This window comes from Primulina huaijiensis, chromosome 1 (genome assembly GCF_012295235.1).
Source record: "Primulina huaijiensis isolate GDHJ02 chromosome 1, ASM1229523v2, whole genome shotgun sequence".
Lineage (NCBI taxonomy): Eukaryota > Viridiplantae > Streptophyta > Magnoliopsida > Lamiales > Gesneriaceae > Primulina > Primulina huaijiensis.
This window is the reverse complement of record NC_133306.1, coordinates 8,970,876-8,992,414: the sequence shown is the minus strand read 5'-3', so window position 1 is coordinate 8,992,414 and position 21,539 is coordinate 8,970,876. Positions and strand designations below refer to the sequence as shown.

Below are 21,539 nucleotides of genomic sequence, written 5' to 3'. Positions count from 1 at the left end.
CATAACATAATAACCATTTTGCCCTAAAAATTAATTCATTATTTTTCAACTTATTTACGAAAATGTCATCAAAATAAATTCAATATTTTTCAACTTATTTACCAAAATGCCATCAATACTATTTTATTTTCGGGGTCTCAAAAATGGTTTGATTTAAAGCTGCAGCGGAAAAAAGTTTAAAATACTTTAAAACGGACCTCAGGGCCTAGAAAAATTTCGGCATGACCTCCCCGTAAGTAGAACATCCCGAAAACTCATGCAGCAGTTTATATTAAAATATACTCCTACTAGAATCATAAAAACAAAAATCGAAGTTAAACAACCTATAGCCGCACTTGCCAGTACTAAGCAAAAATTAAAACTTACCAAATACTCACCAGATCATAAATATCACAGAATCGACTCAGAACATCACAAAAACAACCAAATACCACTACAGATACACGGGGCATCTCCCCGGCAAATAAACTACAATACAAGACTGAAACAAACTCCAGACATACATATATACTAACTGGAAAAATCCACTGAACAGAACCAATCAATCCAACCTTAATCCCGAGCTCCACTGGTGGAACCTCGGCCTGATGCTGCAAAATGACTCGGGAGATCTACCATGGTACTCAATAGCAACCACAGCATCTCCCCTAAAAACAATTGAGATTAGGATTCTGGTATGAAACAATTCAACAATAACAATAATAATCATAAATCGTGCATAATCATATAATAAAATGTAATATGCAATGCATGAAAAGCTCAACGAATAATCGGGATAATAGGAGCCAACAAACGGTACGATAATAACTGGAATAATGCTCGAGTAACAACACAGGAGAGATACATCGTCATGCAGCTAAACTGCCCTGCCAAGTATGCGAGGTATGCCAAGCTGTGCTGAAAAACACCCCTGACTCGGTCTCCATACAGCTGATACGATATAACAGGATGAAACAACAAAACGAACTAGATGACACAATCCCAGCGCTCACCTCAAAAGGCTGCACTAACCACGAGATTTTTCAACCACATCTACAGTCTCATGTGTAAATGCCTATCAGCCACACTATGATCCCGAGATAAACAACAGTGCCAGATAACACCGGATATCAACAATGGGCTAACAAGAATGATAGGGCTCAACATGAATGTCACAACAGTATGTCCTATGCTAAATGCAAATAATATGTCACAATAATAAATATATATCACAATGAAGGCATTCAACAAATTATAATAGTCATAAATACGATCAGTGTAACACAGAATGACAAGTAAACATAATTTATGTTTTAACATCGTATGTTACCAAGCTGTAACATACCTATACCAACTTGACAATCCAATAACAACTTCACTTCAAGACTCTCGGCCTAAACAAAACAACAATAAGCCGATCAGGAAAACTACATTCCATACCAATGTCCGATTTGGCACAAAAGAGCATAGAATTCGTATCTCGCATAATATTAACTCAAATCAATATCCGCCAATTGGAAATGAAAGATAACTCCAATATCTAACTTTTTATAAAAGAAACCATCTTCCGAATCTCAGTAGATTAATCTCAAAATTATTAAGAACACCCTGCCACTCAACAAATTTTCGGACAGAAATCTCTTACTGAGCAGTTTTTGAAAAACCATCGTAACTTGCACAATTTTTATTGGAATTTAATGATTCCTATATCATTACAAAGATAACACATAGCTTTACAACTTTTATTTGAATCATAAGTTCAGAATCCGAATGCATATATGCCATAATCCTGGAATACAGTAGGTGTTTTACACAGCACAATTTTAGAATTCGATTTTGGCACATTTTGGTAGAAAAATCATAACAAATCCGTTTCTAATCAAAAACCCATTACTCTAGTGGATATAAACAGCTAACATAAAGCACTACAAAGTTTGTTTAGATCATTTCTACAAATTCAAACTACAAAAATCGCAGCAACACAAAAACTCTCACCCAAAAACCGGAAGAATTCGCGCAGAAACAGAGCACCAGAGCAGTAGCTTCGATCTACCCGTATCCTTGCTCAAAATTCGCGATTTCTATCTTGAATCGAAGCCTAGGATGTTAGGAAGACACTTCTTTAGACCGATTGAGATTTTGATGCCGGACGGAGGAGATATGGCTACTTTTCCGCGGCTGCTCCTCAAGTGACGGGACCTTGGTAAGTTGTGTGTATGTATATGTATATATACAAATATATTGTGTATTTGGTTACTAAAATAATAAGTCAAGCCCATTTATCCCGGTCTGTATTTATTTTTGCTCTCGTGTGTTATTTAAACTCTATATGTATTTTATATCGTTAAATTCTTCGATATTCTAAAATACATATTTTTAACACACTTCTTGAATTTATTTGGCATAAATAATTATTTTAATTTACAACTCAATAATTATTCTAATTATGCCAAATTACCGGATAATTAATTACAGGGCCTTACAATACAGCCGATACCTAATTCATCCATGTCGGTACTCAAATTTGATGAGAAAATACTTGATTTTCTCATCAAATTTGATGAGAAAATGAAGTTTGTGTTGGTGTTGCCATGGAAGATGGATTATGATGTCTTATTAATGTTAGTTATATATTTAAATGAACATGTTGCCTTGTTATCATGGAATACAGTTAAATACTTAATTTAGCCTAAAAAATGCTTAATTTGATTTAATATATATCTGCTTTTTTTCATGTTAATTCGGCCGAAAAAGTATTAATTTGATTTCAGAGTGGTCATCATAAACGAAGTCCTCCTAGAATTTTCATTGAAATGCATTATGATGAATTATTAATTTGATTTAATACATTAAAAAAAACGTGTTCTCCACTAACTATTGAGCACGAGTAAGTACTTAAATTAACTTACAAAATATTTAACTTAAGATATCAGATACCTGATTAGGCCTATTTGATACCAATATTTGTTTGAAAATTCATTTTATATTGGAGTGGTCACGATAACAACAGGGGCTATAACAACGGTTTTAAAAAGGCTACGACAACGGTTAAAAATCGTTGTCGTATGTTGTTTTTTTTTTTTTTTGTAGTGCATCCTTCAATTGGTAAGAGCTAGTTGTTCTAAGAAGGACATTTGAAAGTCGATATTTTAAAATATGTTTCAAAATGTTATTTAAAATGGATTTCAAAATCCTCTTAAAAATTTTATATGAGCTTACCGTGGGAAGATAGAAGATTGTTGGATCTGCAACTAACATTGTAGCCAATTCTCTCGACTTCGTATTTTGTTGTTTTAGCAACTTGCAGGGTTTTGAGTCCAAACTGACAGCAGAAAAGCTAAACTGATATATGGACAAGATTTCAGTTGCCAGCCTACCAGTTCAGCTGATCAACAGACGAAACCCAGCTACGCTGAAATGTTGGATGATTAGGAGCTTAATAATCAGCAGTATATCGTCGATTCATTGTCATATCAAATCAGAGTAGATGATCATTGCGGTTCAGCATCAGTTGAGTCCAGTTTGAGTCAGCTCGACCAGTTAGACGGCACAGAAATCAAGTCCAAGGCAAATTAGCTTTTCTTCACGCAAAAAGAGACTCAAGATCGATGCAACATTTCAAAGCGTTCAAGGCGACCATTTATTGATATATTCAGTTCTATTATGTATAAACTGACTAATATTTGAAGTTATTTAAAATTAGCTATTGTAATAGCAACTTCCTTACACATGTTGGTGTGCTTAATGTATAATACAAGGGAAGTTTATTTGATTAAATAAACATGTTTATCCAGTTGATTTTTATGTAACTAAACTGTTATCTCAAAATTTATTGCCTAAACTGTTTGAATGTTAAAATAAGCTAAAACCTCATAAATGATTATATTTTGAAGGGGGAGTTTTTAATTCAGTTCTTGAGGTGGAGTTTTCTTTAAAATTATCTCTCGAACTGAAAAATGTTTTAAACTCGTTTTAATTTCAGTTCTTGAGAGGGGGGGGCTTTCTTATCCCTCGAACTGAAAAAAAAAATTTCGCTTTAAATGTTTTTGATTCTCACAAAGGGGGAGAATCAATATTAAATTTTAAAATTTCGATAACCAATATTAAATTTTAAAATTTTAATTTTTAAAATCGCTTTAATTGCTCAAGTTTTCTGATCATAAAAAAGGGAGAGATTGTTTGAACATTACATGTTCGTAATCTTGATTTTGATGTTAACAAAACTTGTTATTTTGTTTCTAATAAATTTACCTAAGTGCGCAGAAGCTACAACTGATCAAGATTCGAACTAATAAGTTCTCGAGCCAAAACTGGATCTATCGAGACGCAAACTGAAAGTGTCAACTGATTGCCCAAACTGAACTAGTTCAACTGATATATCTAGACCAGTTCAACTGATTGATCAGCTGATAGACAGTTCAGTAAAAGACCTTCAGAAGCCCGGCCAGCTGATGAGGAGCTCAACTGATGAAGAGCCAGCTGACCAGTTCAACTGAAGCAGTGAAACCAGTTGCACCAACTTGTGTGAAAAAACAATAAAATCTAACTTCTAACTGCCAAACGAAAGCGAATCATAAATTCGACCGTCAGTTCCAATCTCTTAAACAAATATAACGCCAAAAACGAAGAAAACTACTGAAATTTGATGAAATAAACCTCTGACATCATTTATATTTTCAATAAACAGTAGAAATTTACAAGACATAAAAATATAACAAATAAAGTTGCTGAAGTCTAAAACGAGAAGATCTAGAATGCTAGAATAACTACTGGAAAGCTTGAAAATTAATGCTAGAAGACTGAAATTAGCATAGAGCTTTTTGCAGATTTTTTGTGTCTCAAGAGTTGCGTGTGTCCTCCTCCCCTTTTTCTTTATGCCGATTCTTTTCTTCTAACTGCTGTGTCGTTTTCTCCACTCTCTCATGATCTCCTCTATCTGCTCCACTATCTCCTCCTGTTTGCACGTCTTTTGACTTAATCAAACTAATTTAAATTATTGATGAGCTCATTCTTTTCCTTGGACTTGGGCTTGTTTATTTTGGGCTTCTATAATTAAATTGGGCTTCCATAATTTAAATATTTTAGCTCAAACAATAACTAAAATATAATTTATATTAAAGTTAAATCTTTCCATTTTTTTATTATTATTTATAAAATATATAATATCCTCCAGTGATAATTGCATAATGCACTAGTTTTGAAGAATGTATATACGCAAATAAATTACCTTAAATTTTGATGAATAATAATTTGTTAAAATATTTTTTTTATTATCTATGTTTCTTCTGTATAAGATGTTTAAAAAAATTAGCATAATAAGATGAAAGTAAAAGAAACAATTGTTTTGATGAGTGATAATTTTAATATTTACAAATCCTCGGTGTGTTATTTATTTTTTTAAAAAAAAAAATTGAAAAACCAATTTCAGAATTTTCTGTTTACTTGACTTGTGTTCTTATTTCCTTCATCTCATTAATGGAAAACGTGCACATAACACTCTATTATTGTATTCAAGTTCAATAATTAGATAATTAATTCTTGCTTAATTGGAACACTTTTAAATTTTGACGGAACCGGATTTTTTGTTTACGGATTTTGAAGCCGTAAATGATTGGTGATTAATTGACAGATTAGTACAAATAAAGGAAATCGAGGAGATCTAGGAAAATATAAACAAAACATGTCACAAACTTTGTTATATATTTAAACGTGATAAAAGTCTATTTTAAAAATATATAACTAATCTAACTAATTAACCACGCAAATAAAAGACATTAATCTAACTTAAAATGGTTACGTACGATTTAGCTATGTTTAGCCTACATATAAAGAATAAAAGCTACTGCTGCTGCTGAATATAGTATATTAATTCAGAAATGACAATGAAGCTTGTGGAAGATTTCATTAATCAACCAAGCCGACATGATCTTGTATCCTTCTTGAGTTAAATGCACTCCGTCCCAACTCATGTATCGATGAGGATCCGAGCATACTTCAACACCATCAGCTCCACACATTCTTGTCAAGTCGAAATTGTATTTGCCTCCAATCCCACAACAAGCCCTTTCCGTATCAAATCCTACAATATTGATACAAAATAACATCCATTATTTATGATCTAACGAGTGTTGCAACGCGCGATATGGTTTACTGCATATATACAAATAGAGAAACATACCGTAAAATCGTGCAAAGTTGAGCAGAAATTGATAGGCGTTGTAATAATCTCCATAGATGATCATGGCATTTGGTATCTCTCGTTGTAGTTTGTGGATGGCTTGTTGGAGTTGCTGGTTGTGGTATGTTGCGAAGTCATTCAACTGTTTAAGGCATTGGTTCTCATCATATGCTATGGAGACATTGGACCGGAAAGCCGTTTGGTAGATTGGGAGGCAGCCGATGGGGAAGTTTCCCGGAACCACCACTCTCGTAGCCCCAAAACCAATCACTTTCTGGAAATATTTAAACATATACATACAATTAATAATTTTGTAGGTGCTTAAAGAATGGTTATTGAAACATTGAGAATAACACAATATTCATTGTTGTTTCCCCTTTAAAATTACCTTGACTCCCTCCATAATGGTATTAACAATATCCGGCACCATGCTTTTTAGCTCTTCAATCGATTTGCCTTGAAAGATTGCGTAGTTGTAATCATTCCCACCGATTTCTCCAACCATGAAAAGGGCATCATGAAGTTTCTCAACACAATCTATACATAAATTCGAAACATATAAATTGTTTAGAAATTTTTGAAAATTCTATTTGAAGACGAAAAAGTTTAATTACTGACCTCTATGATCAAAGCAGATAGAATCGAAATGAGACGACATCCAACCCAACTGTACATCGAGAGAAGAATTCGTGACAGGATTCAGAATTTTTTTGCTTGCCAGAACTTGTGATGATAACGCGGTAGAGCCTGCAACCGCAAAGTTGACTCCATGCTTGAAGTCTGCTGTTGAGTTTCTGTAAGGCGAAAGCAATGGAAGACCAGCATCCTTGGCTAACAGAAACAACACGATTATAGATTTACTATTACAGCATCAACCAATTGAAAACAAATTAATATTTATATATATTTATTGAAAATAAATAACTTTGAATTATTCCCACGACTACCTGACCTAAAAACTAAGTATATGAGTCCCTTATCGAATTAAGGAAATAAAATACTATTAGGAATGATGTGGCGAAATTGGACAAAAAAATCAAATAATCCGGATAAAATAATAAATAATCAAGAAATTTTTTGTTTATTTCCTTATATACAAGTAAATTTAAAATCAATCAACTGTACGTAAAAGACAAGATCATATTATGCATTGATCAAAATTTATCCGTATTAATAAAATTTATACCTATATAGTCGATCATAAGAAAACCATTCGAACAACGACCCGTGGCGTTCTTGAAAAAAGTTTCACCATAGGGAAGTCTTGCGAAGGCAGTGTTGACTCCGATAGGATACTCACGTATCAAATTTCCAGTGTCAGAAATCGAATCTCCAAGCTGATAGATCCGATCAAACTTGCAAACTTTCAATAGATGAGCATTAACAATGGATAGTGAAGCACAACAAACAAGAAACAAGAAGGCGGCGAGAGCCCGTTGATGAGCCATCGATTCACGGAAAGGGAAGGAAAGAAAAGACTTATATTTGCAAAAAGATGATGTATGCGTCGTCTGATAATAATGATTATTGGTAATGAATGGGGTTAGAGTTATATTTATAGTTGAGGATATGTATTTCTATTAGGACTCGGATGTTGCCTTTTCTGGGGATTCTTTAAAATCTTGATGGAGGAGGATTTACATTCAAATTCGAATTATTTTATATATTAATTAATCGATTTTCCATCCATTTATGAGATGAATTGTAGATAAAGATAAATCAAAGTGGATTTGATTTCTTCCATGTTGTTTCAGTACTATAGTGGATAACGCCGTGTGATAAATCAAAGTGGATTTAATTGTAGGATATTAGAAAGGTAACTTGGGTATGAGACAGAAAAAATTTTAATTTATTTCATTCACAAAAATTATATCAAAGTAATATTATTTTATCATCATATATTATATCTGCTTATCTATCATTTATTTATTAATCATTCAATAATCATATCATCGAGCCAGACATTACATGTCTTGCATTATTTTATGGACCATATTAAAAGTATTAACAATTCAATTTTCATCTCCCAAAACTGCACACTCACAATTAACCCAGCACTGAAATATTTATTGGTATATTAAAATTAAAGTTCAGTCCCTATATTAATAAAGTTTATTTTGCATTCCTTATACCCAAAAAAATTATTTCGACTTCTTAATTGCCATGTTTACACATTTTCTTTTTTTATTATTATTTCACTATGTATCATATATTTATTTTTGAATTTTTTATTTTTATTAATTGTTTGATTATATATTTGATAATAAAAATAATCAAAATAACGATTTATTAATAACTTTTTTCTTATAATTAATTATATTATAATCTAATTTTCTATATTTATTTATATTTTTATTCAGTTAAAATTTTTTATAATTAATATTATCATTATAGGTATCGATCCGATATCTATTTTTATCATAAAAACAAATATTTTAACTAATTCTCATTATTAATAAAATTATAATATTTTTATTAGTTTTATTAAAATAAAATTATTATTATTTTAAAAAAATGGTGTGAATAAAATAAATTTGTTTTAACTATTTTTGATAGTGATTCTAATTTCAGTAAATTATAATAATTTATTGATATGAGATAAACGGAAATAAGATGTCTATGTCAGGACGAATTATTAATGTTATTTATTTTTTTAAAATAAACATGTTGCGTAGTAATTATGGAATCCGATATATATTTTTATTAAAAAAACAATTATTTTAAATAATTCTTATTATTAATAAAATTTATAAATTATTTTTATTAATTGTATTAATATCACAGTAGGACCGAGCGCTTGCCGCTTTACCATAAGCTATAGCTGATGATAATGGTGCAACTCAAATCTTTTAAAACGCACAGCAGCTCAAGCACCACGGTTCGATCGCTCTACCAAGCAGGGACAATTATTGCACCCAACAATCTCCCTCCCAATAATTGCACTCCTTGCAATCAATGGGAATCGAACTCGTGACCTTGGCTCTGATACCAATTGTAGGACCGAACACTTGCTGCTTTACCAAAAGCTATAGCTGATGGTAATGGTGCAACTCAAATCTTTTAAACCGTACAGCAGCTCAAGCACCACGGTTCGATCGTTCTACCAAACAGAGACAATTATTGCACCCAACAATCACATTATTATTATTAAAAAATTTATGTGTAACAAGATAATTTTTTTAAATTATTTTGGAATGTGATTTTCATTCCAGTAAATTATAATAATTTATTGAATTGAGAAAAATGGAAATAAGATGTGTATATTACGATGACTTATACATGTTAATTTTTAAAAAAACATGTTGCGTAGTTATCATAGAATATGGTTAAATACTTAATAAAACCTAAAAAGTACTTAATTTGATACAACCGATACCTGATTCATCCATGTCGATACTTAAATTTGATGAGAAAATACTCGATTTTCAAGTGGTCATCATAAATGAAGTTTGTGTTTGTGTTTGTGTTGCCATGGAAGATGGATTAGGATGTCTAATTGATGTTAGTTATATATTTAAATGAACATGTTGCCATGTTATCATGGAATACAGTTAAATAATTAATTCAGCTTATAAAGTGCTTAATTTGATTTAATATATATTTGATTTTTTCATGTTAATTCGGCCTAAAAAGTATTAATTTGATTTCAGAGTGGTCACCATAAACAAAGTCCTCCTAGAGTTTCAATTGAAATGCATTAGAATGAATTATTCATGTGATTTAATACAAATAAAAAATGTGTTCTCCACTAACTATTGAACACGAGTAAGTACATAAATTAACTTATAAAATAATTAAATTAAGATATCGGATACCTGATTAGGCCTTTTTGATACCCATATTTGTTTGAAAATGCATTTTATATTTGAGTGGTCACCATAAATGAAATCCCCCTAGAGTTTCCATTGAAGATGATTACGATGAAATATTCATTTGATACCAAAAAAACATGTTCTCCACTAACCATTGAGCACAAGTAAGTGCTTAATATAACCTATGAAGTATCTAATTGATATGGGGAGCATTGTCTTGGATATGGATATAGGGTGTTATGAAACGTCCACTACTCGTTTTTCTTTTAAAATGTACTAGAAATTTTTTTTACTTTTATATCTTTTCAGCCGAAATGTAACTAGACATATATAATTTCTTTTTTGACACCATTTAAAAATAAAATCACCAACTAATTATTTGAAAATCCAAGAAAAAAAAAACATTCAAAACATGATATCTTAAATCGTCAATCAAACCTAAATTTAACATTTTTCCTAAAATAAAGAATAAACATTCTATTCTCTCAAAAGCATCAATAGTAAAAAAATCTTTAAATTAAACTTAAATCATAAGCATAATTTTGCGGAAAACTAGCGACGGTCTTAGGGTTGTGTGCACCTTCAGTCCAGCTAGTTCAACCATCAAATCCTCCATTAACATCAACATCATGCTCATCTGCATCGATCACACCTAGTGACTCTAATGACTCAACAAATCTTAACCATGATAGCAAGTAATACATATACATCCACATGCAATAATGAAAATATTTTTAATAAAATAGGTTTGCATAAATATGCATAAACTTAAACGTTTTCCCTTTCATCATATACTTTTTCTTTTTTATCATATACGTATATGTTTCCCTTTTTATTGAATTCAGATCCTCAATTGTGACTTTCGTATTAGCTATAGGTCGATGAATCCATTTACGTATAACCACGGTACCGGGCGGCGGGCACATCAGCGACACTCTCACCTGTCAACTAAGCATTGGCCTTACATATAATTGTATTAGTCACAATTAATTCACCTCCTCCAACCTTTCATATTTCCACCACTTATAAAAATTCATGCATATATAAATCATTTTTCTTTTAAACCACGCATACAACATGTCTTTTAGCATTAATTTTTTATCATAAAATTCCATAAACATTTTAACATCTATTACAGCATTCAGGGCACTGCAGGACGTCTAACATTTTTCAGGTATAAAAGACCGTTTTGCCCCTAAAACCCCAACTTTCCCAATTTATCCTTAGACATTAAAACGACGATCCAAATCCATCCAAACTTAACATGACACCTTAAAATACACCCATAAATATTTTTTAGATGTAAAATTAAGCTTCTCGACTAATTTTCCAATTCGTTTTTAAATTTAGATGTACATCCCGGTTTTAACTCGTGTTGACTCGAAACTTTACTAAACTTGAACTAAATCTTATTAACACCTAATCATATACCACCTAATTCAAGCCATTTAAAACCCATGATCAAGCCTAGGAAGCTACTGAACTTTTTGTGCATAATTCGAAAACCCTAGTCCCATAAACCATGGTTCGCTTCGCTCCTAGACCCTAACCATCGTGACCAGCCTCTAACCGGCCATCCTAGGACCTAAACTGAACCCATAACAAGCTGCTAGATAGAACTTAACCAGCCTAGAACCGCAGCCCCCCAAACCCGTTTGCCACATGCATATGCGTGCAAGCCTCTCGCCTCGGCCACTAGCCCTAGAACCAGCCCTCATGCAACCACCCTAGGATCTTGACTAGCCTCTCTTAGGACCCTTGAACATTTCCCTGTAGTAGCTAAGAGTCATGCCCTCCTATGAAGCCAAAACCGAAAAACCCTAGCCCTTAAAACCCAATTTTCGTTCATCAAGGTACCCTATCTTGTCCAGCCTTTAAACATGCACCTAAAGACTCTTAAACATGTGGAAAAAGCATCTCTTCTAGTAACCATATCATGGCAGCCGCTTTGTACATCATAAGCAAGAGTTTTAGAAGATGAAAACTCTAGTTTTACCATGTTTAGGCCATAAAAATGAAAATAAAAGAATTGTATCATTTTTTTCATGCAATCATGTATCAAAACACATAATATGGTGTGAAAGATTAGTGAAGAAATATTAAGGGGTGCCTTTGCGTATTTCACGCATGAAAAACAACATGCCACGCGAGGAACGTTGGCGGAGAGACGACTCCTTGCTGAATTTTCCTTCAAAAACCACGTGAGAAGCCTTGGTTGTGTGGTGTGTGATCGTGTATGCTGATGGAGGAAGAGTCCTTGTGTTTCCTTTGGGTGGGGCATGAGTTGTATTGAAATAAAAGAGCTTGGAAGCTTGATTATTTGATATAAAAACACATGTGCAAGCTTAGGCCCGTTAACCTAGTATAGTAAGCTCATTAGATAATATTTAAAATATTTTGTTTAGGTTGTTTTTCGAAAATAATAACCGAGCCTCCAGAAAGTTCTTATTTTTGTCAAAGATTGATTGTCGGTTTAAAATATGACTCGGAGCGTAAAAACATCCTAAAAGTTGTCATTTTTGAAAATATACATTAAAACATACCACATATTAGATAATTAAAAATAATCATTTAATAAAAATATTTTTCCTTTACAGTACTCAGTCTCCGTTCCTCGATCGTTTTTTGAATAACCTTTAAAACACATTTTTATTCATTCTAGTAGAAAATCATATTTTAAAATTTTAAACATGCCTACCATATTTACTAAATGAATTTAAATAAATTAATTAAAATACATAAAAAATTTGTTAACTTGCATGTAGGTGGTTCACGTGTACCTTCAAATTTTTAGCATGTTACCATCTACCCTCCTTAAATTGAATTTCGTCCCCGAAATTCGCTTATCCTCGTTAATAAAAAAGTTTAGACTCCTAATTCTAGTATCCCAATCATCCAAATTTCCGCTGCGCCACTCTGATAAAATAAGTTTTAGGCTGTCCTTATAACTCCTCAATCCTAATTAAATTTGCCTTCAAGATCCTCGTTTTCGAATCGCTACTTAAAACGACATATGGTGGATTAGTTCTATTATACTATAACCTAAAATTTTGACTTTTCTCACAATTCCCAATGAGGTCCAAACTTATCGTATCTTACTTTCCTTATACTATACCCAAGATGTTGATCAACCTGTTATATTTCAACATTAAAATCTAAAAAGCTTCCTTTCTTAAATTTATTGAACTCAAGGTAAGACTTTAAATCCAATAACATTTATGCACTTCAACGTAAGAGATCTTAGCACTAAAATTTACTAATCGACTTTTATCATGGGTAATACACTTAATAGTTAAACATGATCTCAACCCCATAATAATATTAGTATAAGATCCTTGAATCGAACTTTCATCTTACGACACCAAACTAACATAATTAACTATTTACAAGTACATCTCAAATATAAAATTGTTGCAAATCTTAAATTTTACACCGAATTTTCATATAAACACCTATCTCATAAACTTGTAATTCAAACTCGTACAACCCAAATAGTCTTAGATATGACAATTCCAACACACATATCCATTTAATCCCAAGTTTCTTAATGACTTTAAAAAATTACTCAAGACATAGTGTATATCTCACTTCTCACATGCGTCTTTCAAGTAATCTAACCATCCATCATACCAACTTTCTAAAAATTTTAACCCTAACAAAAGTATAATTTTAACTCTTAAGATCATGACTAAAACTTATGATACATCAAATCTTAAGTTTCCAAAAATATGTTAACTTAATGTCTAATCCTATAACTTAACTAATTGATCAACTTTACCTTAAATTGTCATCACTCTAAATTCTTAATTTGCCACAACATTATTCCACTAACGCTTAGATTTTCAAGCTCAATATTGATTCGTCCTACAATGCTCTTGATTACCATTCCTTATAACATTATAACTAATATATTTCAAAGTTCTAAATATCCTTTCAAACCTAAATCATCGAAAATTCTTATCATTTAAACCATTCAATTCTCACTTATTGCTAATATAGTCCCAAAGTTCTTAAATATTTTTACACTTAAATATCAAATTCTTCTTATTCGTTTTCAGTTTTCTCCAAGAATTAATATATATCATATTCAAACTCAAAATCAATGATAAGAGCTTTTCATAATTTTTCCATCTGATGTTCATGTTCGAGGATAGTTATTATTATTTATACATTAATAAAGAAAAAGACTCGAATAATAACTATTTTTTGGTGAATCTTTTATCCTAATTCCAAAATTGTTTTTCACATTTTAGTTTTAATTCATACAATTTGTTCTTGAACTTGATTTTTTTTAAGAAAAAGGGAAAATATTATTTTTTCCATAGATCTTATCGTTTTAAAATTTCATTTATTTAATTGTTATTTGTTTATGCATGTATGTAGTGTAAAAGAACGCGCTTGAATTTTCACATTTTATAGTTATAAAAAATAATCTTATTGAATCTCATGATCTTTTTTACTATATCTATAGTATATATAAATGTTGGGCCTGATAAAGACAAAAATGGACACCAAATTTTTCTTCCAACTTTGTCTTTATGTAATATCAATATTACACTTTTGTTTTTTATTTTAATTTCTACAAACACTTTTGTTTTTATTTTTTTTTAATTTTCAACAATTCAAATAGCACTTTAGTGTCTCAATAATTTGTCAAATTTCACTTTAGTTTCTAGATAATTATAAAAAAATCGTGTGTGCAGAATGACTATTTCTCGCAAGAATATGAATGTCATGATTGGATTTTGTGGTGGTGAGAAATTGGGTTTGAGTTGAATGTTGAAAGCCATGTGTGTTCGTGTGTTTGAAATAACATTCAATTTCATGTTTTATGCATCCAGATTGATAAAAAAAAATGCTATATTTATTTCCTAAAATGGGAAAAAATGATTGCACATTCTATTCGTCGATATGAGAATGTAATGTCCCCAAAAAATTTGAGGGCCCACTTGAACCACATGCATGCAAGTTATCAAATTTATTATGTATTTTAATTGTTATCAAATTTATTATGTATTTTAATTAATTTATTTTTAATACATTAAATACATGATTATTGCATGAATATGTGTTTTATCGCATGTTTTATTAAAGTTTTATGCATAAGGGCCTTCAGTAAATTTTCGCGCTCGAACGAAGAACGGAGACCTGTAATAATTGAGGAAAAATATTTTTATTAAATAATTATTTAATTTATAGTGTAAATAAGTGAGATTTTCGAGAATGGGCCTTTGGTGGAGTATTTTTACTCGTCGGGTCATATTTTTAATCGGTACGCAAAATTTAGCAAATCGGAGGACTTTATGAGGGTTCGGGCAATATTTTAAAAAACGTACCTAAACTAAATATTTTTCGAGAATGATTTTGGGCTTAATAGGAGTATTTTATTGCGTAATGAGCCTAAAATCCTTTTTAACATCTTTAATTTTAATCAAAGGCCTATTAACACTTAATATTATAACTTAAACTCCTTAATTAAACCTTATACCTAATTTCTACTTGTTGGCCGCCCCCTCCCTCGTTAAGAAGCAGCTCCTTCTCGAAAATATAGCAGCCATTCAAAAATTTCCTCAAGCTTTTCAAAGAAATCCTCCTCCTTCGCTCCGGTGCACGTTCTACGCGAATAACTCAAGGGTTTCGAGCGTTTTACCTTAAAGGCACGTCATAAATCTCTTTTTCTTGTCATTCACATTATTATATGCTGATGTGGGTGTTTTTGCATGAGGAATGCATAGAACTATCATGTTGCATCATTTCTTTCATAGTTTGTCACGAAATATGCATTGTTTGACATGTAACTCACGTTTTCTTGATTATGGTTCAAGGGGTTGCTATGGCTAGGGGTTAAAGGGCTGTACATGTCGTGAGTTAAGGTGTCATAGTGCAGGATTCACGAGTTGGGCGAGCTTGGATGGAAACCGATCGCATTTCTTGGTTGATGGTCACGATTGGGGTTAGATCTGGAGATAGGAGGGCGCCGGCGGTGCAAGGGTTGTTCCAAGCCTTGGACCAGACCCTGGTGGGTCTGAGTCATGGCCTAGGATGGATCGAATGCCGCTGGACGTGGTCATGGAGCCGATCAAGGGAGTTAAGTCGAGGGGTGTCGGTAGGGGCTCATTTTTGTGGCAATCGGGTATTCGTGCTCAACAGTGTGCATGGGGCCAAGGTATAGGGCTAGGTCGGTCCAAGAGGGTCCCGAGGTGGGCTAGGAAGAGTTGGGTCGGGTCTTGTCCTCGTTGGTTTGGGCTAAGGTCGAGATTTAGGAGGACAGATGCACTAGGGTTCGGTTCGCTTTTGTGCAGAAAAATCCAGCAACTTTCAGGTGGTTTAAGGGCTGGTAGGGTGCGGTTAAGTCATGTTTTAAGTTTGGAAATATTTGGCTGAGTTTCGGGTTAACTCGGATTAAAACCAGGACCTCGGTCCACGTTTTTAAAACGAATTATAGAAGTTCTTGCATGGGCTTGATCTGACGTCTAGGAAACAATTATAAATATGTTTTGGGGTGTTTTAAGGAGTTTGGTTTGCTTCGGGTCGAAATTTTTAGGTCCATGGGTAAAATAGTCAATTAGGGTTCCCAAGGGCAAAATGTTCCCGGTTCGAGTTAGCAGTCCTGAGAGCGCCCTGATCACAAGTTGACATGTTTTAAATGCATATGTTATCACGAACATGATTTTTTATGGATATATGGGAAAAAAATACGATGCATGCTTGATTTTAAGGAAATTTACATATATGTATGATTTTTATAAGTGATGAATATGATGATATGTTTTGAAGGATGGGAGTGGGTTGTGACTAATACGAACACGAACATGTAAGGTCAAGACTCAGTAGATGGGTAAAACAGTCGCTGATTTCCCTACCGGCGGGTACCATGGTTATATGTAGATGGATTCATCGAACAGAGCTGATACGAAAGTCACAACTAATTATCTGAATTCAAATAAAGAAAATGAACACGTATATATTGATATGACGAGACATGTTTTGGACACGTTATGCTTGACACGATATGTTTAAGTTTATTTTAAGTACAATACTTTTCACTGTTGCATGTTATGTATATGTACTTATTATAACGCTTAAGGTGTGTCGCTAGGTGTGAATGATGTACGTGAGCATATTGATGGAGAGACTGGATGTGCCAAATACTGAGTATGCGTGGTTGGATGTGCGCACGCTAACCCGTAGACCATATTTTCCACACATTTTGTTTATGAGTTAAGAGTGAACATGGATATTTTCATACACTTTCGTTTTTACATGCCGATAGTTTTTTAGGATTTTTGCATACTTCACATTTGTTTTATTTTACACGACAGTTTTGGGTTTGATGATTACTCTTATTTTTAACTGCAGTATTTTTACCAGTAGTGGAATAATTTCATTTTAAAATGTGTGATTGACAGCTGTAATTGCATGCATGCATTTGAATGTATTTTTTGATATTTAGTTTTAAAAAAAAATTCTAGCAGTATTTTAAGTAGTAGACGTTTTAGAGAAGGTCTCACAGATTTTTATTAGTGAGACTGATCAAATTTGTTATATTTACAATAAAAACTAATATTTTTGGCACAAAAAATTAATATTTTCATGAGATGACCCAAATAGAATATTTTTCTCACAAAATTGATCTATAAGACCGTCCTATATGAGTTTTTGTGCGTGATGTAATGCCCGAATTCTTTTTAAAAAAATTACTGTTCATCAGGTTACTATTCACGCGCTGCGGCGCTAGAATAGTGGCGCCTAAGCGCTAGAGCTACGAAAATTCTGGCGCTGCGGCACTAGAAAGTGGAGCTGAGGCGCTACAGACGCGAAAAATCAATATCTAAGTCCACTTTCAACTCCACCAATCATTTCCCTTCTCCTTCACGCAAACCCTCATCCATTTTCAAACTTCTTTCTAATTTTATGGGAGATATGCTCAAGAAAATTATGAAATGAAGGTAGATTTGTGATCCTCTCATCACGGGCTTCACAAGGATGTAAGTATTTCTCATTTTTATTCAAGTTTGGAAATGGGTTGAAGTTTAGAATTGATATTTGAGTTGATATTTGAGATATTAAGATGTTGAAGATGTTGTATTTGAGTTGGTTTTAATTTAAAATGGATATGAGCACGGTTTCATGTTTTTGTGCAAGATCAGTTTTTATGCCTACTGTATTTCGGGTATATGGGATAGTTTTAGTTGGATTTCGATGTTATGGTCTTCATCAAACTTGTAGAGCATCAAGTTAGCTTCTATTTGGTTCTTGAATCACTCAATTCCATGAAGAAATGAGAGAGATATGTGATTTTTACTAAAACTGGTCTGGAAATCCGAGTTAGTACATATTTGTGTACTTGCCTTCTGNTGAAAAAGAATTGTTGGGCATTAAGTTTTCTTGCATATCCAATTTACAGATCTTGATTTGAAGCAGTATCAAATTAATTATGAATTTTGTACGAAAATTGCTCTGTGTTGATAAATAATCCGATTTCTTGATTTATGTATTGAAGATTCGATTGAAGTATTGACTTGGGTAAGCTCAAGATTATTTACTTTAAGTTGGTTGATAGCGAATCGAGTAGACTGTGAGGGTTCAAGACTTCTCAACCATATATTTTGATCTCTTGTTGGTAATATTCGAAAGGTATGTTACGGTCGGTAACATACGAGGTAAAAGTATCATTTTTATTTTTAAATTGAAAATTCTATGGCTCGATGAATTACTTGTGATTTGATGATGATTGTTGTCTTGAGATGGGTTTATTATGATATCGAGATGATGATATTGATTTGCATCATTACATTGCATATTGAGCCACTTGTCTATTCAGATTTGATATGGCGGAGGTCGCCTTGATTTATTGATTTGTTGGACGTATGGGGCTATAGTTGAGTTGGCGTAGTGTATGTCGAGGTCGTTGCTATGGCCTGAACACTCTCTATAAGCGCACCATAGTCATGGGATTGTAGAACACAGCACCCCACCTCGAGCGGATGAGTCGGTGGATGTTGCTGTGGGATTCTCTTTCCTTGGGTACCCTATGACCTGATGATTCACTTGATCTTGAGATTTATTGATAGCCCACAGCTTCTGATCATGCATTGCATTATATTGCATCTTCATGAATTTCGTATGAACTAATTGTCATTTTAATTCTCATATGTTATTGATTGCATCATACTGGATTTATACTCACCGGCACGTCGGCTACCTCTTGTTTTCATGTGTTTGACGGTAGGTGAGGTGAGGCTTGGGATGCCAGAGTCCAGCTCCAGGCGAGGAGATACGAGTTAGAGTGGGATTCTCGGGTCTTATGCGCTATTTGATTATGTTTGGATTACTTTGATTCACTACTTTATTTTGGCATGTTAAAAATTATATTTCAAACATTTAAGACCTTTAAATTATTTTGACGATGTTTATGTCGGTTTGTGAACCACATACTATGAGTTTTACTCAATCGTTTATTTTGTTACATTTATAATTATTAGTATTAGATATTGGACCCGGGGCCCCACACACGATAAATTCACTTAATCATTCGAACATTGTCGTCAATGAAACTATGTGATTTACTTGTTCAATATATAGAGACCAAGTTGAAATCGATGTCTAAATTAGCAATCTTTACACTATATGAAGTCGCTAAATAAGAGACCAACCAGTTAAGTCACTCTCTAACAATTATCGGCCCTTTTTTTATATCGTCCAAATAGGCCTCTATTTATGAAAGAATAAGTTTCTTTTCAGACGAGTCAATCCCGCTCATATTTACAATAAAAAGTAATATTTTTGATATAAAAATAAAATTTTTCACAAGTGACCAAAATAGAAGATTTGTCTCACAAAATTGACTCATGAAACCAGCTCACAAGAATTATGGTGATTATAAAATAGCTTGTTGCAATTATATCATTAAATATAGTTTCCATGAGTAGAATAAAGTTCATAAATAATTATACTTTGGATTAATTTTCACCTTCAACTCTACATCATTGAGAATGCTCTCTTGTTAACATCGGAAAGAAGTCTTGCAAGTAAGCATATCAAATAATTTTATAAATAATGAAATTTTGTATTATAAAATTATTTAAATAGGACTGGTTTTGTATTAGTAGGGGTATTATTAGCATAAACATATTCTGATTAGAGGGAATTAAAAACTTGAAAATCAAAATGCCAAATTAAAAACTTGAAAATCAAAAATTATTAGCATAAACATATTCTGATTAGTAACTGCGTATTCGATTGTAATGCAATACTGAATTTTATAATAAATTAATTCAATTTTTTTAATTATTGTACTGAAAAATACAATTCATATATATTTCGTCAACTGGGATACATGACCTAATTAAATTATGTGCAGCTTCAACAGCCCACCAAAAAGGAATCAGGCTTACGGGCTTTATTACGTGGGTGAGGTTTATTTGAAATCTTGAGAGACTTTAAAAATTATTATTACTATTATAAAATTTTGATGCTAATAAGATTAATTTCTAGCACTAACCACAATTCTTAAAATGATTTTTTTTTTAGAATCCATAATTTTGGTTTCAATAAAGGTAAAATTGGAACCGAACCAATTGGATACGGATATAGATATGATTCCATAGGATATATTTGATTTCAATTATTTTACGATTCAGACCAATTTGAATTGAATTGAATTATATTCTTTCGAATTTTAACGAACAAGCTAGAAAATTTAACGGTAGGATTAATAAAATAATCAAATTTGTTTATTTAACAATTATATCATAAAATATTGTAAAAATAACTCTTTTTATATATAAAAAAAAGGGTTGAATTTGCATATTCTTATACATATGAATAGTTATATTCCATCAAGCCCATTCCGGAACACAGGCCAAGCTACGCGGTTGACCTGGTACCTCGTGCCCAGTACATTGTACTCTTTATTTTTCCTATTCAAAGCCTTCAACTTTTGGTTCCCCATTCTCGTAGAAGGTATTACATAATTTGTTGCTGCTATATATTCGAGTACATTATTCTTAATATAAATATAAAAATTACAAAAAAAAGTTCAATGTTTCCTTTACACTAAAGATGTCATTAAAATAAGGGTTAATTACTGATGCAAATCCCTGGTATTAAGGAAAGATAGGAGACAATGATTATGACTTCTAATTTGGAGTTTATACCAGACTAATACTTTTTAGACAAAAAATTGTGTGGGACGGTCTCACGAGTCGTATTTTGTGAGACGGATCTCTTATTTGAGTCATCCATGAAAAAGTATTACTTTTTGTTGTGAATATAGTTGAATTGACCCGTCTCACAAATAAATATTCGTGAGACCGTCTCACAAGATACCTACTCTACTTTTTATCATACATAGCGAAAGTTGGGATTCATAAACATAGATTAATTCAACTAATAACAACAACAATAATCTTCAAATTTAATTAAATTAATCGCTACACTTATGCTATTTAATATTCGTTACCTAACCACACTTCGTAATTTGCATGCAATAATATATATATATATATGATCAAATATGATCAAATATATCAGTTTATATATATATATATATGATAAACTGATATATT

At 32.3% G+C, this 21,539-nt stretch overlaps 1 protein-coding gene and 2 long non-coding RNA genes across 3 annotated transcripts; 1 reads left to right on the top strand and 2 right to left on the bottom strand.

Annotated features, from left to right (window-relative positions):
* Window positions 1–355: 355 nt before the first annotated feature.
* LOC140990211 (uncharacterized) lies at window positions 356–2,171 on the bottom strand. Its single transcript, XR_012177619.1, has 2 exons — window positions 1,325–2,171; window positions 356–611 (listed from the first exon to the last, which is right to left on the bottom strand). It is a non-coding gene; the product is annotated as an uncharacterized lncRNA (long non-coding RNA).
* A 3,616-nt stretch (window positions 2,172–5,787) lies between these two features.
* On the bottom strand, window positions 5,788–7,649 carry LOC140990133 (GDSL esterase/lipase At5g03980-like). The gene is made up of 5 exons (XM_073459739.1): window positions 7,344–7,649; window positions 6,776–6,988; window positions 6,546–6,694; window positions 6,158–6,431; window positions 5,788–6,058 (listed from the first exon to the last, which is right to left on the bottom strand). The coding sequence occupies exons 1-5, from the start codon at window positions 7,603–7,605 to the stop codon at window positions 5,850–5,852; spliced, it is 1,107 nt and encodes a 368-aa protein (XP_073315840.1). The 5' UTR covers window positions 7,606–7,649; the 3' UTR covers window positions 5,788–5,849.
* A 10,207-nt stretch (window positions 7,650–17,856) lies between these two features.
* On the top strand, window positions 17,857–19,335 carry LOC140990071 (uncharacterized). Its single transcript, XR_012177610.1, has 3 exons — window positions 17,857–17,957; window positions 18,473–18,606; window positions 19,202–19,335. It is a non-coding gene; the product is annotated as an uncharacterized lncRNA (long non-coding RNA).
* The last annotated feature ends 2,204 nt before the right edge of the window (window positions 19,336–21,539 follow it).